Source organism: Vanessa cardui, chromosome 3, assembly GCF_905220365.1.
Source record: "Vanessa cardui chromosome 3, ilVanCard2.1, whole genome shotgun sequence".
Taxonomy (NCBI): Eukaryota; Metazoa; Arthropoda; class Insecta; order Lepidoptera; family Nymphalidae; genus Vanessa; species Vanessa cardui.
The window spans coordinates 10,041,237-10,060,023 of NC_061125.1; the positions used below are offsets into that span (position 1 = coordinate 10,041,237).

General features: G+C 31.2%; 4 protein-coding genes across 5 annotated transcripts; 2 read left to right on the forward strand and 2 right to left on the reverse strand.

The window, feature by feature from the left end:
• Positions 1–389: 389 nt before the first annotated feature.
• Positions 390–4,245, reverse strand: LOC124543827 (lipoma-preferred partner homolog). Its single transcript, XM_047122148.1, has 3 exons — positions 3,358–4,245; positions 2,539–2,774; positions 390–2,090 (listed from the first exon to the last, which is right to left on the reverse strand). Exons 1-3 carry the CDS (start codon positions 4,135–4,137, stop codon positions 1,850–1,852), a joined length of 1,257 nt encoding a protein of 418 aa, XP_046978104.1. The 5' UTR covers positions 4,138–4,245; the 3' UTR covers positions 390–1,849.
• A 355-nt stretch (positions 4,246–4,600) lies between these two features.
• Positions 4,601–7,504, forward strand: LOC124543828. The gene is made up of 10 exons (XM_047122149.1): positions 4,601–4,623; positions 4,692–4,722; positions 4,790–4,821; positions 5,349–5,369; positions 5,444–5,602; positions 5,918–6,098; positions 6,289–6,539; positions 6,945–7,103; positions 7,193–7,310; positions 7,387–7,504. The coding sequence occupies exons 4-10, from the start codon at positions 5,355–5,357 to the stop codon at positions 7,392–7,394; spliced, it is 891 nt and encodes a 296-aa protein (XP_046978105.1). The 5' UTR covers positions 4,601–4,623; positions 4,692–4,722; positions 4,790–4,821; positions 5,349–5,354; the 3' UTR covers positions 7,395–7,504.
• Positions 7,505–8,853: 1,349 nt separating this feature from the next.
• LOC124543954 (methionine synthase reductase-like) lies at positions 8,854–13,232 on the forward strand. 2 transcript variants are annotated; one of them, XM_047122294.1, is made up of 6 exons: positions 8,854–9,112; positions 9,481–9,627; positions 10,084–10,320; positions 11,424–12,122; positions 12,664–12,924; positions 12,964–13,232. In XM_047122294.1, the coding sequence occupies exons 1-5, from the start codon at positions 8,996–8,998 to the stop codon at positions 12,877–12,879; spliced, it is 1,416 nt and encodes a 471-aa protein (XP_046978250.1). In that variant the 5' UTR covers positions 8,854–8,995; the 3' UTR covers positions 12,880–12,924; positions 12,964–13,232. The 2 variants fall into 2 exon arrangements, with proteins under 2 accessions (XP_046978250.1, XP_046978249.1); XM_047122293.1 differs by having other exon boundaries at positions 12,664–13,232.
• Positions 13,233–13,315: 83 nt separating this feature from the next.
• LOC124543953 (serine/threonine-protein kinase PAK 1) lies at positions 13,316–18,782 on the reverse strand. Its single transcript, XM_047122292.1, has 2 exons — positions 17,891–18,782; positions 13,316–16,407 (listed from the first exon to the last, which is right to left on the reverse strand). The coding sequence occupies exons 1-2, from the start codon at positions 18,591–18,593 to the stop codon at positions 15,614–15,616; spliced, it is 1,497 nt and encodes a 498-aa protein (XP_046978248.1). The 5' UTR covers positions 18,594–18,782; the 3' UTR covers positions 13,316–15,613.
• Between the last annotated feature and the right edge of the window lie 5 nt (positions 18,783–18,787).

The following is an 18,787-nucleotide window of genomic DNA, read 5'->3' on the forward strand; positions in this document are numbered from 1 at the left end:
CTATCAAGACGATAAGAGTTGCCTGATTTAAATTACTGTTTCATGACATACTAATCAACTTAAAATATTACGTTGATGATTGGTATACTGAGATGACTTACATCTTGGTTTCCAAAAAAGTAGCTTATGTCCTTTCTCAGGATCTGAACTATTTGTGTACCAAATTTCATTTAAATCGGTCCAATAGTTTTGGCGTGAAAGCGCAACAAACACTTTATATATCGTATTCATACTAATAGTATGGATTGTACCATAATACACACACATGTTCACTGGTAGGAAAAAATATGACCACGTGCTGTTTAATTGAACTATGTGGTTGGGTTATTCTATATTCTTATAATACAGGGACTCGCAAACTGTCCTAGTTATCGAATAAAAACAGAGTGAGTGTATGGTAATATTTATTATTTTACAAATATGGTTCATCACAATACTAAACTGGCATAATCTCATAACTTGTGACATTTTCACTTGCTAAAAAAAAATAAGCGTAAAACGTAAATTTTTACTTTCTATGAACTACTTCAACATACATACCACATACTTATATGTAGCATACTATATGTAACATCATACAAATACAAATCTAGGAAACATTCTTATGCATAACTGTATATTTAAGTACAGTTGGTACTTAAAATACATAAATAATAATGCTTGGAATTGAAATAGATTTCTTATAAAATATTCTAATTTCAAGCACTAAACATTTAATGTAAATTTTTCAAATGTTATTTCGATATATTTTCTATGAATATTTTGTAAGAAAGCTTATAAAATTCCTAAATGCAGATCCATAAATGCAATTGAAATTCATGATATTACATTGTTTAACCATTATAGATATACTGTCTCATGCAACTACTGCAACTACAACTTTTACAAAAAAGGATAATGCAAAAGTAAAAAAATGTAAAAAATTTCACTTATTAAGTATTTTGTTTAACATTTGATGATTACCGTGATTTATTATCAGACAAAAACAGACAAGTAATAACTTCTATATTGCATGGTACATTTGTTTAGCACAAGCAAATTTTACCTTTTTCTACAAATTTAGATACCAACTTATATTTTGATACTAAGATAAAGTAATTCCATTGCTTGCTGACTACTAATACAGATATAAGTGTATTTGAAAAACATTCCTCACTTATTTTCTAATATAAGTACCATAAACTATTCTAAATATAATTAATTACACAACCTATTAGCACTATATACAAAAAATGGCACCTTTTACATTATAGGGGGCTTCAAACAATACTAAAATTGTATTTAAGAATAATATGGTAATGCATCTTATTTTATAATTAAAAATTAACATAAAAATCACATTTCATAGTCCTTTGAATATATTAATACTGTGGACTTGATACACAGCCTTTAAATAATTATTGTATAAAATAAATGCAGGTTGGAATGGTCCATCTTGTGAAGATAAATGATTTGGTTTAATAAATAATACTCTGAATTTAAATAAATACTCAATGTAACAATAATGATACTATAATCACAAAAAATCTATATTCATAAAATTGATTTTGTATAATTATTGTAATCTTTTTTTTTTGAGAAACAGCTATAAAAATGAATCAGATAAATAAAAACCACAAGCATACTCACTACAAATATCAAAATTGTACTTAAGATTCGAGACAGCAACTAAAAATTATAAAATCCTTGAAATTGTAATATCAACATTTAAACATTGTTGTACCATTATTATTATATTATATATTTTACTATAAAGCATTAGTTGGTGGTTGTTTTGACATATTACATTATTATAATTATAAATAGCAGTGCAATCAATTGAGTAAATTGATGTTTATCATATGTTTGTCTAATTAATATTTCTCGATAAATCTTGTATGCGTCTTGCATTACACTCTTTACAGTAAAGATGTTCATCTAGTGGATAGCAACCCTTGCCTTCTTCTCTTGAACATAGTGAGGCACCGCAATCCTCGCATGCATAGCATGCAATATGGAAACTCTTGTCCAAGGCTACAATTCGTACAGTCTCTTCAGCACCACCTTCCGGTACTATTGGTTCACGACAACGCGCGCATCGAGGGGCATATCTAAAATTATATTTAGAGATGGCTAAATTGGGAAACTTTAAAGTACAGTAAATTAATGTTTTTTTTAATTATGATAGAATTCTTTGAGCATTAGTATCGCAGCTCGCCTTAACCAGAACACCAAAATTAAATAATGGAAATGATTAAAAGTGTAATAATAATAAATATTCATGAAATATTTTTAAATTACTCCATAGTATTCTTTTGTACAGCAAGTTTGTTCAGGTCTGTTTTGCAATCATAAATACAAACAATTTAAAACTAAGCCAATAAAATTGTTTATAAATTATGATGAAGTTGGTTATTAACAAACCTGAAATGAAGCAATTTAACTTTAGCATTTTATTATTTTAGTTTGAAGTTTTGGTATTGAATGAAGGGCATGGAAATAATAAAGAAGAAATAACTAAGGCCAATTTCAATTTATTTACTAACAAAAGAAACTCACCTTTTATGAAAGTCTTCAATGCAATGAATACGATTGACTGCATCCACAGTAAAGGGTATACCATCAAGGCTTTTTTGACATACTACACAGGTAAAGCATCGAGGGTGATATGGTTTGCCAGTAGCTCTCAGTATCCGGTCCAGAATAGGATCTCCGCATACACAACATTTCTCGAGTGTTTCCAGGTAGTCACTTTCACAGAGAGCTTTTCCTTGGACTGCATAAAATGGTCTACCCTGTAAACATATTGATTTTCATTTATTAAGAAACAAAGCAAATAATACATTAATAATGATTAATACTGTACTTGATTAATCAAGAGGACAATGGTTTTAAAACACCATTAGTATTATGATTATGAATATTTAACTTATATACAATTTACTTTAATTTAATTTTGGTTACAATGAAAACAATTATATTAGATTCAAACCTATAGAAGCTTATGAACAAGCTTACATATCAATTTTTAAATGTACTTAATAGAATATGTATATAGTAAAGCTAAATAGGAAATTAGTCATCCAATGAAGCCTTCAGCTTCTACTAGGAGTGAGATAATTAATACCTTAAGGAGCTATGCCCAACTTGAGCCTTATTGCATTGGTCCATAAACCATTGTGCTATTTATACTTGTAAACTGCATGAAATTTGGTGTGATTAGTAATTGTGTATAATGAAACCACAGTAATGATAAATTTGGTAATTGTTATTTGTTAGTTTGTGAAATATAGGTAGTCCTATGTCAGGGATTTTGTAGCTTAATTTTTAATTTTAAACTAACAAAAGGGTGATTATGTCTAGTATTAATTTACATACCTGAAGATTTATTCCACATTGCTGACAGCAGAAACATTTAATATGATAAATCCTTTCCATTGCAGTACAACCAGTAGTTTCTCCCATAATCTTTTCACCACAGCGGTAACAATTTCCACAATATAAAGCATTATCAGGCACAGGAACAGGCTCTACTGTGGTGCCAACATATCCACCGTACAATGAGGTTCCTGATAACTGGCTGCACGACCTCGGATTGATAGGCTCATACAATGACTCATATGTTGATGATGTCTGAGAACCACCATATGTAGAGAAATCTTGAGCATTTACAGAAGCAGAGGACGGTGGATAAGCGGATCCCGGTCGTCTCAACTCACTATAATTTGATTGCACACCTAGATCACTTATTCTTGAGACATCTGATCGTGTATCCCTCTCGTAAAAGTTTTCTGTATTACGCTGCATGGCGATATTGGAGTACACATGATTTGTACCACCTGGTGGCAATAAATTGCTATATAAAAGAGCATCGCCACTTCGAAGTCTAGCGGAATTCCTTACGATACAACTTTTAACTGGTACTAAATTAGAGTAGGTAGAACTTGTGCGACTACCGTATTCTAGCCTAGATGAGTAGGAGGGTTCGCAAGCTGACTTTACTGTGTAACTTTGCGGTATTTGGGGTTGTGGTGCTTTATTTTTTTTCGGTGGGATAGATGGTTTCATTTTTGCTGCATTGATATCGTCTTGCAGTTTTGCATCTAATTCGTTCGCGTAGATCCGTAGATCAGCTAGTTGCTTGTCAAGCGTACTCATCGCTACAAATATTTATACACCAATAATAAATTATTTGTTGATTTTATTCATAAATACTGAATAATTCGGCACTCCCTAATCCTTATTTTACAAAAACTATCGCTCGATTCCATAGACACAGATAAAATCTGACAAATGACATAACTTACTTTTTAAGAAAAATACAAACATTACAACAATACTCAAACTGAATTCTTAGGTTTTTACCTCTATTTTAATTATAGTAGTAACTTACCTTTATTTCTTATATCTTCTCTATATTATGGTAACAAAATATAATTGATGTTATCGATGTATAGCGTCTAATAGTCAATTAAGTCACTTGTTATATTATAATTGGTTATAAAATTTTACTTCTTAATTAAGGCGTAAAACAAAACAGATTTTTTGTTTTAGACTTTACGGGTGCTAAATCGGTCTTGAAAAATGTTTAAAAAAAGAGTACATTTAAAAAAATTAATAATTTGTTTTATATTAATTTCAGAGGTAAAACAGACAAGTTCATTAATTTATAATTGTTAAAAGTTTTACATAACGAGTAGTTTTTATTTCAGTCAAATATAAAGTGCTCCGATGATGAAGACGGTAAGCTTTTTTATTGCTACCATAAGTCTTATCATTTGATTTATATTATTATGATTATTTTTTTTAGAGTTTGAAACAACGGAGCCAGATGAAGAAGAGGTATATTAACATAAATAATATTATCAACTAGCTTTCTTAATTTTTAATGTTTTTCTTAATAAAGATATTTAGGGAAAAAGAAATACTTTTAAGAAGTCGGACTGTAAATAAACAGTAGATTTTTTTAGTAAGAGCTTATTTGTATTATACATATATGTTCTTACATCCTTAAAGCAGCTCTGGAGAATAACTTATTACGCCGTCACTGACTGTTATTTTATTATGTATGTGTGTTTTTAATATATAAGCATTTTGAACACGTATTCAATTATTCAATATGGTCCGGTGAGTACAAGTAGTATTAGTAGTAATATAGTAGTATACAAATATTTTTATTACGATTGAATAATACTATATTTTTGTATCATATTGTTCAGAGAATTACGTGGTGCAAAATGTTTTGTGGTTGATTTTATAAATATTTTAAAATTACAAAAACAAACTACTTATAATTTAACTTTTGAAGCAAATTTTCGCTAGAATAAGCATACATTTAATGTTTCATTAATAAATACATTATTTTACAGTGGCATATGGATTTTATGCCGGTGAGTTAATAAATTTTTATACTTATCAGTTAAGCTGACATTACCAAATTATTAATTTTGGTACTTTTTTTTAGACTGGCTATTTGCCCGACAGCGTGTACAGAGAGCTGGCTTGGTATGGTATCCTTCAGATACAACCGCTACATCACAGCACGAAACACAAAGTAGCCGCTCAACTAATATGGCAACACACGCTTGGCAGACCCCATGTAATCATGGAAAGTTCCCCGCAGGCACGTCCGACAATTTTTTTTAAAATCAGATCTAGCTTACTGCTTCTTTTTTCTGATCTTTTTCTTATTTGACGGTAAACCGCTAACGTATCGCGGCACACCAATCACCAGCTTTTCTGGCTTCCGTTTCTCTTCTGGATAGGGCAGCGGTAGGTAAGTTCTTCTACTCTCATTCAAACCGGACAGCTCTAGCCGTTTTTCGGATAGACTTTGTTTCAAAGTGTACTTTTATCGAATCTTCCGAAAACGAACTTATACATACATTTACATTTTACAATTAAATATTGGGTTTTTAGCCAATTTTCTTTTGTTTAGTCAACTCAATCAGAAGGTAAAGTAAGTCGCCAAATATTAGCTGAAGAAGCGGCTAAGTGGTCCAGGGAACAACGCGCTGCTCAAGAGGTGCTGATGGAGAATATAAAAAGTGGTGGCAACGGGCTGACTGTCAGAACTGTAGTTAGCGCTCGTCACAGAACGACGTATATTGTACAAAATGGCAAGTTACGACTAACCTAATTTTTTTTTTAATTTAAATCAATCTGCCCTTACATTCACCAGATTTTACCGCAATTTCTAATTTACGCAACATAAAGTCGCACTGAGTGGACTCTTTACTTAAAATTGGAGTCGATTTCGTTAGTAATCAGCCTTACAGTTACCGTAAAACTATTAACTACATATCGTAGGTAACTACTACAAATGCCCTGAAGGTTCCGAACCAGATCTAGATGCATACCGGGTACAGGCAAACATGCACGAGAGAAAATGTACGTTTGGGAAGTCTTCAATCCCTGTTCCCATCGATCCATGTATTGAAGCAGAAGTAGCACCAATAGAATACTCATTCCACGAAGGGTGGATGTTTTGTCTCGGCAACGGAGAGCGTGAAAATAATTATTTCCAAAATGGAACCTTGGATTGCGGTAATAAAACAAAGGTATTTTTTTAGTTCTAATTTGGTTTATTGACATACAAATAAAAGCATGGGCCCCGACGCATAGAAAAATAATCGTGCCCTCACCTCCTCTTTAACTTATAATATATTGCCCTTTAAAATTATAGTTAGGAAAATATAACTTTTGTGTAAGGTCGAGGTTTTCTAGCTTCAGAATCTGGCATGTTGGCTGATCTGTTGTTCAAAGCTTATGTGAGGTGTGCTGCGCAGTACACTTCCTGGTCCTATAATAGCCCCGCCACTGAATAAAAGCTCAGTTCCTTGATGTATCACGTCAAATTGCTGTACAATTATCAGATTTTTGTGTCAAGTCCTGAGTCGTATTTATTTAGTTTTGTGTTCATAATCTTTTAAAATGTATTTTTATTACAAGTTTCTGTATTTTAGGTATCTATTAGTGACTTTTTAGATCAATGTGCGATAGATAACAATATTGTTATTTCATTTGATTACTTCGGTGACGAACCTAGGAAAGACATGCTACATAACGCTACTTTATGCACTACTTGGGATCCTTGTAAATTGTCTTATTTATATAGACTTGAGGTAAGTCATATACGGTACCCATTCATTCAAAAAGGTATTTGAAACATGAGACAAATAATTTACTCTAAGCAATATTATTTTTTATTCAGCCGCCACCAGTTGAACTCACACCTTCCTTCCCGTCTACAACTCCCAATCCTTGTGAGACGACCGTTTGTCCAGAATGTATGGAGGGTTATACAGGCGACCAAGGAGTTCCTATCGATCGTAAGAGTTTTAGTTATGGTATTTAATAAACATTAACAAAATGTTGACTTTAAAATACGTAATTTTTTTTTTCCAGTTGACTAGTTTTGTTTGTGGGTGTTTTGTTGGATATGGATCGCTTGCTAAATGGGAATAAGGAAGTTCCAATCGAAGAATTATTTTATCAAAAATAAAATATAATAAAGTGTTTAAAGTATTGAATGATTTTTTTGAAAAACTACCTTATAATGTTAAAGTTTAATTGTATGTATATATCCCTTAACTTCCGAGACATAGATTCCCATAAATTACCTTCATAATATTAAACTAGAAAATTATGTTACTTATTATTGTTTATTTTGCTCATTAGGCAAGTTTGATGTTTTTTTTTAATTTTCTTAATATAATTGGGCTATGTTTTACTAAAATGTTTACCAAATTTTTTGCATAACGTGTCATGTATAACACTGGCTCTAACGCTGCCCACTTGGCGGTAGGTAAATGGAGAATGTTACTTGGTGTGCTAATTCACTTGAATTTTTTTCTCAGTAAAGCCTGTTTGTATACAAATACACTAGTTTTTGTTTTAGTCAAAAATATCTAGTAGTTTTGATTTTATAGACATTCAAAGTTTCGAAAAAAATCGAGTCCCGCTAACAGCCGCGCGAGTGCTGTGTCATTTCACAATGCGCCGCGCAGGTAGCGCACCGCTTAGTATCAAGTCGCCAGCACTTTTTATTATAACTCGGTTCCCTATCGAGATACGAAATTTTTTATAGAATACTTTTTTTCGAGATTTCGATAAAAAAAAATACACGAATTTTGGGAGAAAAATATAGTTTTTCGCTATTAAAATGAAAATCAAAATAAACTTTATTCAAGTAGGCTTTTACAAGCATTTTGAATCGTCATTTAACAATTAAGTGAAGCTAACACCGGTTCGGAAAGTAGATTCTACCGAGAAGAACCCGCAAGAAAATCACTAGTTACTCTTTTTCAACATACAAAAAAATACAAAGTCAAGTAGTTAAATATTATTATTTAAATGAATATATCCTGCTTGGAAGTCAATAGGTATTAATTCCAAGCTTTTTTTATCATCTACAAAATCTTGTATCGTCGTGCGTAACAACTTGTTTTACTTATAACTCGGAGACTAATTGACGTATTGAATTCATACTTTCACTATTATTTTTTATTTTTGACAGACAATATAGAGTGCTAAAAATCAAAATTAGTGAACATTCTCCATTATTATTGGCCCCAAAACTCGCAATAAAGTTAGGAGTTATCGATTTGTTTCATAGGAACCTGCCCTAATCAAACAATTGTCATCCAAAATATAGAAAAGTCCGAGGTTAAATAGAAGTTTTTCGTATTTGCTATGTGATTTGTAATACTTCATCTGCGGATAATAGGCGACGAATAATTATAGAAGTAATGTTGATTGGATCGATAAAATAATATGATGTTTACACAATCCTAGATATTTCAAGTTGCTTAAAGGGCCAAAACGTCACAATTGACATTTACAGATACACGGTCACAGACCACAAGGTACAGTTGTCAACTTGTCACTACTCACTTGACACAATGATTCAATAACATGTGAAAAAGTCCACATTTTAATTCTAGCTGCTTAAACATTCTAGATTTTAAACTTATTTATTAATTTCGTGTATATTTTGGAACATAGATAGGAAAATATGGTTGTGGTTCAACATTTTCAAGAACTAATCGACACCTTGGATAAAACTAAATTATTTAGTATACCGAAATGTAAAGAACAATCTATGAAAATAGAATACACAAGTTGTAACAATGTAAGTTCCTAGTGTTTCATTTTGTGATATACCTTACTAATCTATTAAAAATTACTATTTTCATGATATCATTAAAATTACCAGCTGTGAAACGTATTGGATATCCCATCAAATATAAATAGAAAATATCTAAACAATTTTTGGTGTTAGAGATTTGGCCAAAGCAAACTATCTGTTTAACCGAAGTTTCAGTATCTTCATGTTCTTTTACTCATTAACAGATGCCAAACAGAAATTACAGTATTTGAATAGTGAACTTCTACACAAAATTTTATCTCCAAAAGAGTATAATATCTTGTGAGGAGAATGAAAAAAGGCTACAATGCGGTATTAGCTGTTTTATGCTCTTAAATATTCTATATTTGCAGGAAAATAAAACAGTTTATAATGGTCCAGATCCAGTACTACCTTTTGCTGCCAGTGAAATATTTCTTGCCAATATAAATAAATGGAGGAGGCTAACTAAGTTGGATGACAACTGCAAATCTGTGTATGAAGTGTCTTTTAATATTGAAGTATGTTTTTGTTCTCATATGTTAATAATGTTAATTTTACAATTGTCCTTGCAAATCCAAATCAACACTATAAGGAATAGCAAAATGTACTCAACTTACTTTCAGGCCAGATTTTAATAAAAACAGAAATGGCTTCATTTGGGAAAACAAAAGATACTTTGATAGTGTTGCTAATAAGGATCAGATTCTGGCAAGGAATGAAACTTGGAAAACATGAATTTAAATGTAATATTTCTGTATCATTTATTATCCATACCTTGTTTGAAATGACTACATTTAACTTATTAAATGCCTGAAATGCTAGTTTCCTTAACAATACTCAATAAGAAATGTTTTTAGTGATTAAAATATTGGATAAAATTGTTTACACTGTTAATTTTCAGATTTAACTCAAATTATTTCCTGTTGATTATTCAAAGCTATAATTGTATACAATTTGAAAATAATTTATTTTAGGGTAGTAACTTCGATTTTGCAGCTGGCGATACAATTGGAATTGTTCCTCAAAATAATAAATCAGAGGTTGATGATATTATCAATCACCTGGAATTGATTAGTGTAGTTGATCTAAATTATACACTCAGAGTTGCCAGTGAACAGAAGGGTGCAAAAATACCAGCTTATATACCAGTGACATCAACTCTACGTCATGTACTCACTCACTGTGTAGATCTTAGAGGAATTATAAAAAAGGTAATTCACAAAAATTATATTGTTTTTATAGCAGATTTTAATCTCTATTTTTCATTACCAAAGAAACGATAAGCAATATCAACGAGAACAAAATAAATAAGATGTCTGTTTTATTAAAATTATATAAAAGATCATTCCAAGATTAAATTATCAGAAATCCTGCATAAATTATTTTTATATTGTTAGATGATAAAATGCAAATAAGAGGAACCCACATGATCCTAAGTTTACACATCATTCTATAATTATTATTAACATAATTTAATTCTAGGTTTAAAAAAGTATTTGCAAATCTGTAAATAATATAATATTGGAAATTGTATCCAATGTATAAAATATGAGTATAAAATTGTTAGTAAATATTTTTTTCGTTTTTAAATATAAGTTTTTGAATAAAATTAGCTAGGAATTTTTTCATTGAAAAGTTAGTATTAACAATAACCTGTTGTATTAATAAATTACAGTACAATAATAAGTCTTACAAAGTTAGGAATTGGAATGTTTGTATTTGCTTATAAGTATTTTAGCAATTGTCCATCTCCATAGTCAAAACATTGCTTTGTATGTGTAAGTAATGCTCAATCAAACAAATAGTAGTTAGTTCTTGAGTTTTTTGTGAGTTATGAATGCTAAATTTACTATTAAAGTTCTACTGGCTGATGGTAAAGCAACAAACCACATTGTCACATATTCAAGTGGAATTCTTTGAACCATTTTTTTTCTCGCTGGAAAAACGCGTTACGCGATTCCCCCACGTGATGGAATGTGGGACTCCCCTGGACTTGGACGCGGAGTGCGCCCAGGTCCACCGGGTTTACCCACTAAAAAACCAGCGGTACCCTCTCCGTCTTTCGGCGGGAGCCACGGGATTGCTTACGCATGCTTCCGTGACGCCCTGACGGAAGTCTTTGAACCAAGGTCAAACAACCATAGAACTAAAATTGTTGGCTTACTTGCTCTGGAGCATATTGATCATAGTTTCTGTGGTTGGGTGTTGAGAAACTGGATTATTTTCTTAAAATTTTACTTTTGGTTTTAAAATAGTTACAGATAGTCGTTTTCTTATTATTTTCACCTGTAACCAACTGTTTGCTTTTTTTTAGTTATTCCTACTTGCTCTGGCACAGCACACAAAAGATAAATGTGAAAAGCGACTATTGGAGTACCTCTGCAGTAAAGAAGGGTCTTCAGAATACACCACTCATATCCTCAACAAAAGAATTAGTGTGTTGGATTTATTTAAATTATTCAAATCATGTAAACCTCCCATAGAAGTAATTTTGGAACATCTTCCTAGACTCCTACCTAGGCCATATTCAATTGTTAATACAAGGCACAGTAATCCCAACATATTAAAAATATGTTTTTCTGTTATGGATATTGGTGATAATAGAAAAGGTATTACGACTGGCTGGCTTGAGGATATTATTTTACAGAGGTGTGATATTGAAGAAAAAATGAATAATTTAAATCTATATAATAAATCTGTTCAAGTACCAATCTACATACGAAAAAATGTGAATGAATTTTGTTTACCTAAAAACACAGAAACTCCTCTTATATTAATTGGCCCAGGAACTGGAGTTTCTCCGTTCATAGGCTTTTTAGAAGAAAGAGAATATGTGCAAAAGAATGATCCAGACAAGAAATTTGGCTGTGTGTGGCTGTTCTTTGGATGTCGAAACCCTAAACTTGATTTCATTTATGAAGATGAGCTAAAATCATTTACTTCCAAAGGTGTTATTAGTAAATTAATAACTTCGTTTTCAAGAGTGGAAAATGCAGATTTCCATTATGTACAGGTATGGTTCAGGTTGAAAAGAACACATAAACATTTGTACTCAAGACATTCCTTCCTGCTCTAAAGACCTTAGATATTATTGTCTTTGTTACTGGGTAACTTCAACCAAATCGAAACATGGCAATACTTACTCCTATATCCAAAACTTTTTTAAATAACTTGTTAAAGCGTCGGCGACGTCTACCATGTAGAAGGTGTGCACTAAAACCTTCCCCACAATATTATGTGGTATGGTTTAGTATCTTTTTCAGTTAGAAAATTCAAAAAGACTTAAATTTACGGTAAAACCAAGCTATTTGTTCTCATTAAAATATGGTAATCAACTTTATCGAAAATGGGCCCTTTCAAAGATAATAATAAAGCTATTATTTCCAAAGCTTAAATTCAGAAAAAGTTGCTTGAATTCATCACATCATCACCAAAGAAATAACTGATTTATATCATTTCAAGTCAAACTTACATTGAATTTGTGTTATTTTATAAAAATAAAGTAGTTTTTAATGTCATTATTTATAATACAAGTGTCTCTTTGTATTTTTCAGGATGCAATCATAAAAAACGGCGAAGAAGTTACAAAATTAATAATGGAAGGTGCTCAAGTTTATGTTTGTGGAGATATAAAAAATATGGCAACACAAGTCAAAGATGCGATTCAACAAAGTATAGTCAAACATGGAAACTTAAACGAGGAGGAAGCAGAAAATTTCATGGCCATTATGCAAAAAGAAAAAAGATATTTGACTGATGTATGGAACTAATGATGATGAAGGAGATTAGCCATCTGTGAGGGATGTATTAAACAAGTGCAATCTGTATTATGTCACTCACATCATTTGATGGAATGTCAAATCAGACTCGAACAGAAATAATTCAGGCGCAGACAGCTATGGCTTTACTCTGGAGTAGACACATACACATTTCCAATTTCTAGACTGATATTGAGAATCTTTCGACAGAACAATAATGACATTTTAATGGGCTGACATGGGATTTGATCCTAAGATATCGGGATCAGTAGCATTAAAAGTCAGCTTTTGATCAATGAAGCAATCCACATAGATTAAATATATCTAATATATAGCAAATTGTAAATAAATTGATATCAAACTAATTTATCTTTTTTAATTTCACCACAGAGTTTTTCATGTCCTGTATTCGGGTTTATATTTTGTGTTATTTTAGTAAAACCATATAAACTTTTACAAAAATAATTTAATAGGCAAATCTCTAGTAATAAAATGTTCAAAAAGTGTCATTGGTGTATATAAACTTATGACTACAGCGATCTAGCTTAAATACAATACCACAATTTTTCGTTGTGCGACAAAATGCATTTATTCTACTATTAATACAGTTATAATTAACGTAAAGCAGGCACTCTTGGTGGAGGGTATTATGGTAGTGTCACCAATTCCATTATAATCCGTCAATATTTGATATTTATTACGTGATTCCACATATGGCGACTGCTTATATCATAAAATAATACAAAATAATACTAAAATAAAAGTATCTTGTAATATTTTTTATAATAATTACTAATATATATTAGTTTTTTTAACAACTAAACAAGATGGCCGCTATTTTCTTTGACACTTAATCACATTATTTTAAAAATAAAGGAATTATTTTAGAACAATTTTGTTTTTAAAATATCTATTGCACGATATTCCAATATAAAACAAGCAAATAACAATTTGGCGCCTAAAATACAATAGTTTTTTTTTTTAATTCAATTGGATGCAATTGCCCTTTTAAACAAAGCACGCACATTTATACAGAGAGTAGATATAGATACAACTAATACAAGGCATAATACAAAATTTTATTGTAACATTACAATTTTATTTTATATATGAACAGTCATAGTTATAGAATGTGAGCATAATGTCATTACAGTCTTAATTAAACCTTAAATCTAGAAGCAGAGTTTAAAAACATTAAATTAAAAAATTTTGGTCGTTTCAAATAGTATGCAAGAATAGGAATGTAAAGAAAGATTTTAGATTTTTAAGAATTCGAAAAAGAAAGCTTATATTTACCTTCTTATTGATTTCATTGATACAGTCGGGAAGTTATGCACTTTTTGCAATATAAAATTACATTAAAAACTATAATTTTACCTTATACATACAAAATGCCACATGTGATCATATTATAACTAACTTAACAAACTATGTACAGCTTTTTGGTAAATTGATATAAACTGCTCCTAACTTAAAGAATACAAAAGCAAGCGATTTTTGTAAGCAAAAGACCCACGTATCTCTATATTATATATATCCTCGGGCAAATTGATAGTTTATTTCAGATATATGATAAGGGAATTTCGGCCTTAGTTGATAAATATAAAGTACATTTTCAATTGTTTTATACGTGGTTACTTTGTACTGACTGATGCTTTTCGAAGTCCTATGCACCCACGTGTCTTTTGGTTAAAAAGTACCTATTTAGTATTTACCGCGTAGTGCGTGTTAAATCCATATAATTCTAAACGGTTTGTTGTTATGTATTTGAATCAAACGTATGATTATTGTCTTCTAAATATATTTTATTGAGTATAACAATATGAGTTTCGCTTGATTATTACATCGCTGTCATTATGAAAATATGTGCGTTAGGGCCTATGTTAGATAACGTGACAATATTATCATACATTAGTGCTTATTTGTGATAATATTATAATTACACAGTAAAAAAAAATTATTATAAAAATTGGATTTCTGTAAAAACTGTAGATCTGTCAATATAAAAATATCAAAATAGACAATATTTTACGAGATACGATGGCCTACACGCGATTTTTTTTTTGTACATCCTATGTATTAAAATTCGTAAATACTTGGACAGAATAATTTATAATAGCCGTTAAGTAACTTTAAAGCTTTTAGAGAAGCTTTAACGAATTTAAAACTTAACACAATATGGCATTGAATTGTACATACATAGAGCCTTCACATACGCGTCAGAGAATGTTATGCGTGATGTGCTATGTATATCTATATCAGTAGCAGATAAAACCCTATCTACAATAGAATGATGATAAGCCGAGTTAAAACACGCTTTGCGTATTGCCAAAATGAATATCTAGCGATTTCATAACGAATACTGAACAGAATTCATACATTTATTGCTAGTATCAAGTCAATGGTTTTTGATCTTAGATTTATCTTCCTTATCGTCGTAAATTTTTAGTAAAATTTGTTCATGTTACGCAATGGTATAAATTACCGCATCTTGTAGGAGTTAATTCCATGTAATTCCATCTTTAAAGATGTTTACTACTGTTAATCAACATTTTATAAAAGTTCCCTAGTTATAACGTTGGCACTTACTTTTTTTTTTAATTCGACCGATGTTATTTTAATCACAAAAAGCGATAACATTTGTCAAATACTTTGGAAAGATTTTCAAAAGTTTGAAGGAAAATTAACTGAGTTAGATTTACGTACATAAATTAAACGTTGATGGAAATAAGTTTTACCTTTTCGTTCAGTCGAAGTTCTTGTGGAGGATCTTTTGTGCTGCTTTAATGAGAGGTGTTAAAGTTCTTAATTCCATGGCACAGTTCAGGAATGGATGAGATAACAGCTCGTCCGCTGTTGCCCTTTCATCCGCATCAACTTGCAAACACTTATCCAAGAAGTCTTGAAATTCTGGCGACAATTTGTCCCATCTGGGTATCTTGGGTCTCCCGACGGCCGCGATCAAATACAAAGCTCGCAATGGAGATTCTTTCATATACGGAGGTTCTCCTTCGATCATTTCAATAGCCATTATTCCAAGCGACCATACATCTACCTTCTTTCCATATTGTTTTCGGGTGACCACTTCAGGGGCCATCCAGTACGGTGTACCTACCATCGTTTGTCGTTTTTCATCACCCACAATGTTCGCACAGAAACCAAAATCGGTAACTTTCACGGCTCCGTCCATACCGAGAAGTACATTGTCAGATTTTATGTCCCTGTGAATGGTGCCTTTGGAATGTAAAAACGCTATTGCCTGTAGCGTCTCTCGGCAGACCGCTGCGATTTGACCTTCCTTCATAACTACTTCTGTAACCACATCAGTTAAAGATCCTCCGTCTAGTAACTCCATTGCCACCCAAAGATGGTCGTAGCAAAGGAATGCGTCGAGGAAATTGACGAGATTTTTGTGATTGAAACCCTTCAAGACATTAATTTCATTGAGTATGAGATCCTTTTTAGATTGTTTCGTCAGGTCAATATCTTTGATGGCGACACTTGAGTTGTCCTTGTGGTCAATTGCGATGAACACGACTCCTGAATATCAAGTACATTAATATTAGTATACATTTAAAACATTCTATTATTTTGCAATAAGACATGTTTAATATACTCTGAATAGATTTTAAGTTTTAATAATATACATATGGGTGAAATACCCTATTTGATTTTTTTGTGTCCCACAAGAAAAAGTAATGTAATCTATTTTATATTTATTATTTCTCTATTTGACACTATTTTTATATTTGTAATGATGGGGGCCAGAAGAATTTTTCATTTTTTTGTGTTTTATAAGTACCAGAGGAAAATATGTTACCAGAGGAGTGACACTACTGGCAGAGTAGTGACAAATTGAACCAGGAAAGTGACACACAGTGGCTTACATTAAATATAAATAATAGACAACAGCTTCATTTAGTGACAATTTTCTCGAGTCAAGTTCTGTTTATAGTTATCAAAGAAACAAATTACACATTACAATTTATAGCAGAAAAGTTGAGATAATTTAACAAGTGTTTGAGTAAGATTATGAGTCTTATGATTTCATCTGATTATAGCAATTGGCATTAATTTGCACAATTGCAACAAGTTATTTAATTATTATTAATAGAACTATTATTATTAAAGTTAATGGTTAAAAATTCAGTGTATTAAATCTATATGAGAATAATTAAGAATTATTTTTTATTAAAATATTCTATAAATTATTTAATTATAATGTATGCTTTGTAACATTTTGATGGAAAATCATTAAAATTATGTAGAGTATTTGTACACTTTGATTTTGGTTTCATTCAAAGAATTTATCGTTGATTTGTTGATAGGAATATTGCGAGAGTAATATTTGGTTTTATTTTTTTTGTATTCTATAAAATCAACATTACAATTAGTAATTTAAAGGTTGAGGGTTATATCAGATGATTCTTAAATTTATGAAATGCACTTCACTACATTCGAGCTTATCTGACTGTTATGTGATATGGTAGTAATTATCATATCTAACGTGAAGTAATCAATTATAATAAAATTCTTGTTAAAAATGAAGATATTTGTAAATGTTATTGAAAATTTAACCACTAACTAGAACTATGTAAAATTTAAATTGATTTTTATATCATAAAAACTTAAATAACAATCAGCACATATAATTTTTTTTGTATATTTTAAGTATGTAACAACAATGATTACCATACAATGGGATTGCAAGATATTTGTTACGCTGGTTTTTATTTTCATGACATGCTAAAATTTTTATATTGTTTTATTTTATTCAAGGTTGCCGAGAGATAAAACAATTACTTGGTTTCATGGCAGTCATGCTTGAAATGGTAATGTTTTACATAGAACACAATCTTAAAAGATAATTTTAGAGACATATATCTCAAATCCTTAAGTCATAGCACACAAAACATATTTCTAAATGTTTGTAAGCATGTTTATATTTCAATATGATTTATAAATTATTGAGAATGGAAAATTTAAGGAATTAATATTATTTAAATATGAAGTATATTATTACCTGAAGCTCCAGCACCTACTTGTTTGATTCTTTGGAAACGCACATATGGGTCATCTTTGTTACAAATTCTTTTGAGTTCTTCATATATTTCTTCATCAGATAGAGTTGCATTCATCATCTCTTTTTTTCTAAGAATGGGACTCTCCTCTGGCTCTGCGCCGATCAATGTTAGATCCTCAACTATTGCTGTTAAATCCATCATCGCATCTTTCTTTTTAAGATTATTCTTAGTAGTTGCAGCGGGCATTGTCTGTCTCTGCGAGAATGTGTCAGATGGAGCACTATCTTCTTCACTACTTTGGCCTATTGAAATATCTGAATCCTGACTTTGGTGGGCATTTTTCTTAGCTAAAAACTTTTTCATCTCCAATTCCTCTTTTGTAATGGCCTCCTCTGTAACAATAGGTTTGCATGGCTCGTTTTCCGCCTGTTCCTTTTTCAAAACGTGAAAATTGTGGAACGTAACTGCTTGAAGCGCTGCATTCGGGTTCTCTTTCTGTTCCGAAGGCGATATCTGGGCATTTAATTGTCGTAGCCATGATGATGGTAACCCTTCTAGCATTCCCGTTTCAGAGTTCATGCTAACGTGAATGTGTTGTTTAACATTAGTAGGCATGCCGATCTCTGTGACTCTCTCATCTTTAGCATACTGTTTCTTCGAGAAGAGCTTACCAAACACACCACGGCCTGAGCGTCCCGTCATTTTAACTTGTTTACTTGTCTTTGGATATTTAAGCCATAAAACTTTGACGAAATCCTTTTTGAGATCACAAAACTACATCTCTCGTGGCAAAATTTATGAAATTATAACTAATTAAGTATTGCCGAGATAGGAGTGGCTAATCACGGACGGACAAAACTGAAGACATCACATCAGATATACTTTATCATCTGTCA

What these genes read in the sequence shown, in the direction of transcription:
- LOC124543828 (XM_047122149.1), top strand. An exon ending in ATTGCGGTAATAAAACAAAG is followed by an intron (nt 6,540 to 6,944) that starts GTATTTTTTTAG and finishes TCTGTATTTTAG; the next exon opens with GTATCTATTAGTGACTTTTT. An exon ending in CTTATTTATATAGACTTGAG is followed by an intron (nt 7,104 to 7,192) that starts GTAAGTCATATA and finishes TTTTTTATTCAG; the next exon opens with CCGCCACCAGTTGAACTCAC.
- LOC124543954 (XM_047122293.1), top strand. Translation starts at nt 8,996, where the DNA reads ATGGTTGTGGTTCAACATTTTCAAGAACTAATCGACACCTTGGATAAA. An exon ending in AATACACAAGTTGTAACAAT is followed by an intron (nt 9,113 to 9,480) that starts GTAAGTTCCTAG and finishes CTATATTTGCAG; the next exon opens with GAAAATAAAACAGTTTATAA. An exon ending in TTAGAGGAATTATAAAAAAG is followed by an intron (nt 10,321 to 11,423) that starts GTAATTCACAAA and finishes GCTTTTTTTTAG; the next exon opens with TTATTCCTACTTGCTCTGGC.
- LOC124543953 (XM_047122292.1), bottom strand. Translation starts at nt 18,593, where the DNA reads ATGACGGGACGCTCAGGCCGTGGTGTGTTTGGTAAGCTCTTCTCGAAG. An exon ending in AGTAGGTGCTGGAGCTTCAG is followed by an intron (nt 16,408 to 17,890) that starts GTAATAATATAC and finishes CTTGATATTCAG; the next exon opens with GAGTCGTGTTCATCGCAATT.
- LOC124543827 (XM_047122148.1), bottom strand. Translation starts at nt 4,137, where the DNA reads ATGAGTACGCTTGACAAGCAACTAGCTGATCTACGGATCTACGCGAAC. An exon ending in AATGTGGAATAAATCTTCAG is followed by an intron (nt 2,775 to 3,357) that starts GTATGTAAATTA and finishes ATATGTTTACAG; the next exon opens with GGTAGACCATTTTATGCAGT. An exon ending in ATTGAAGACTTTCATAAAAG is followed by an intron (nt 2,091 to 2,538) that starts GTGAGTTTCTTT and finishes ATATAATTTTAG; the next exon opens with ATATGCCCCTCGATGCGCGC.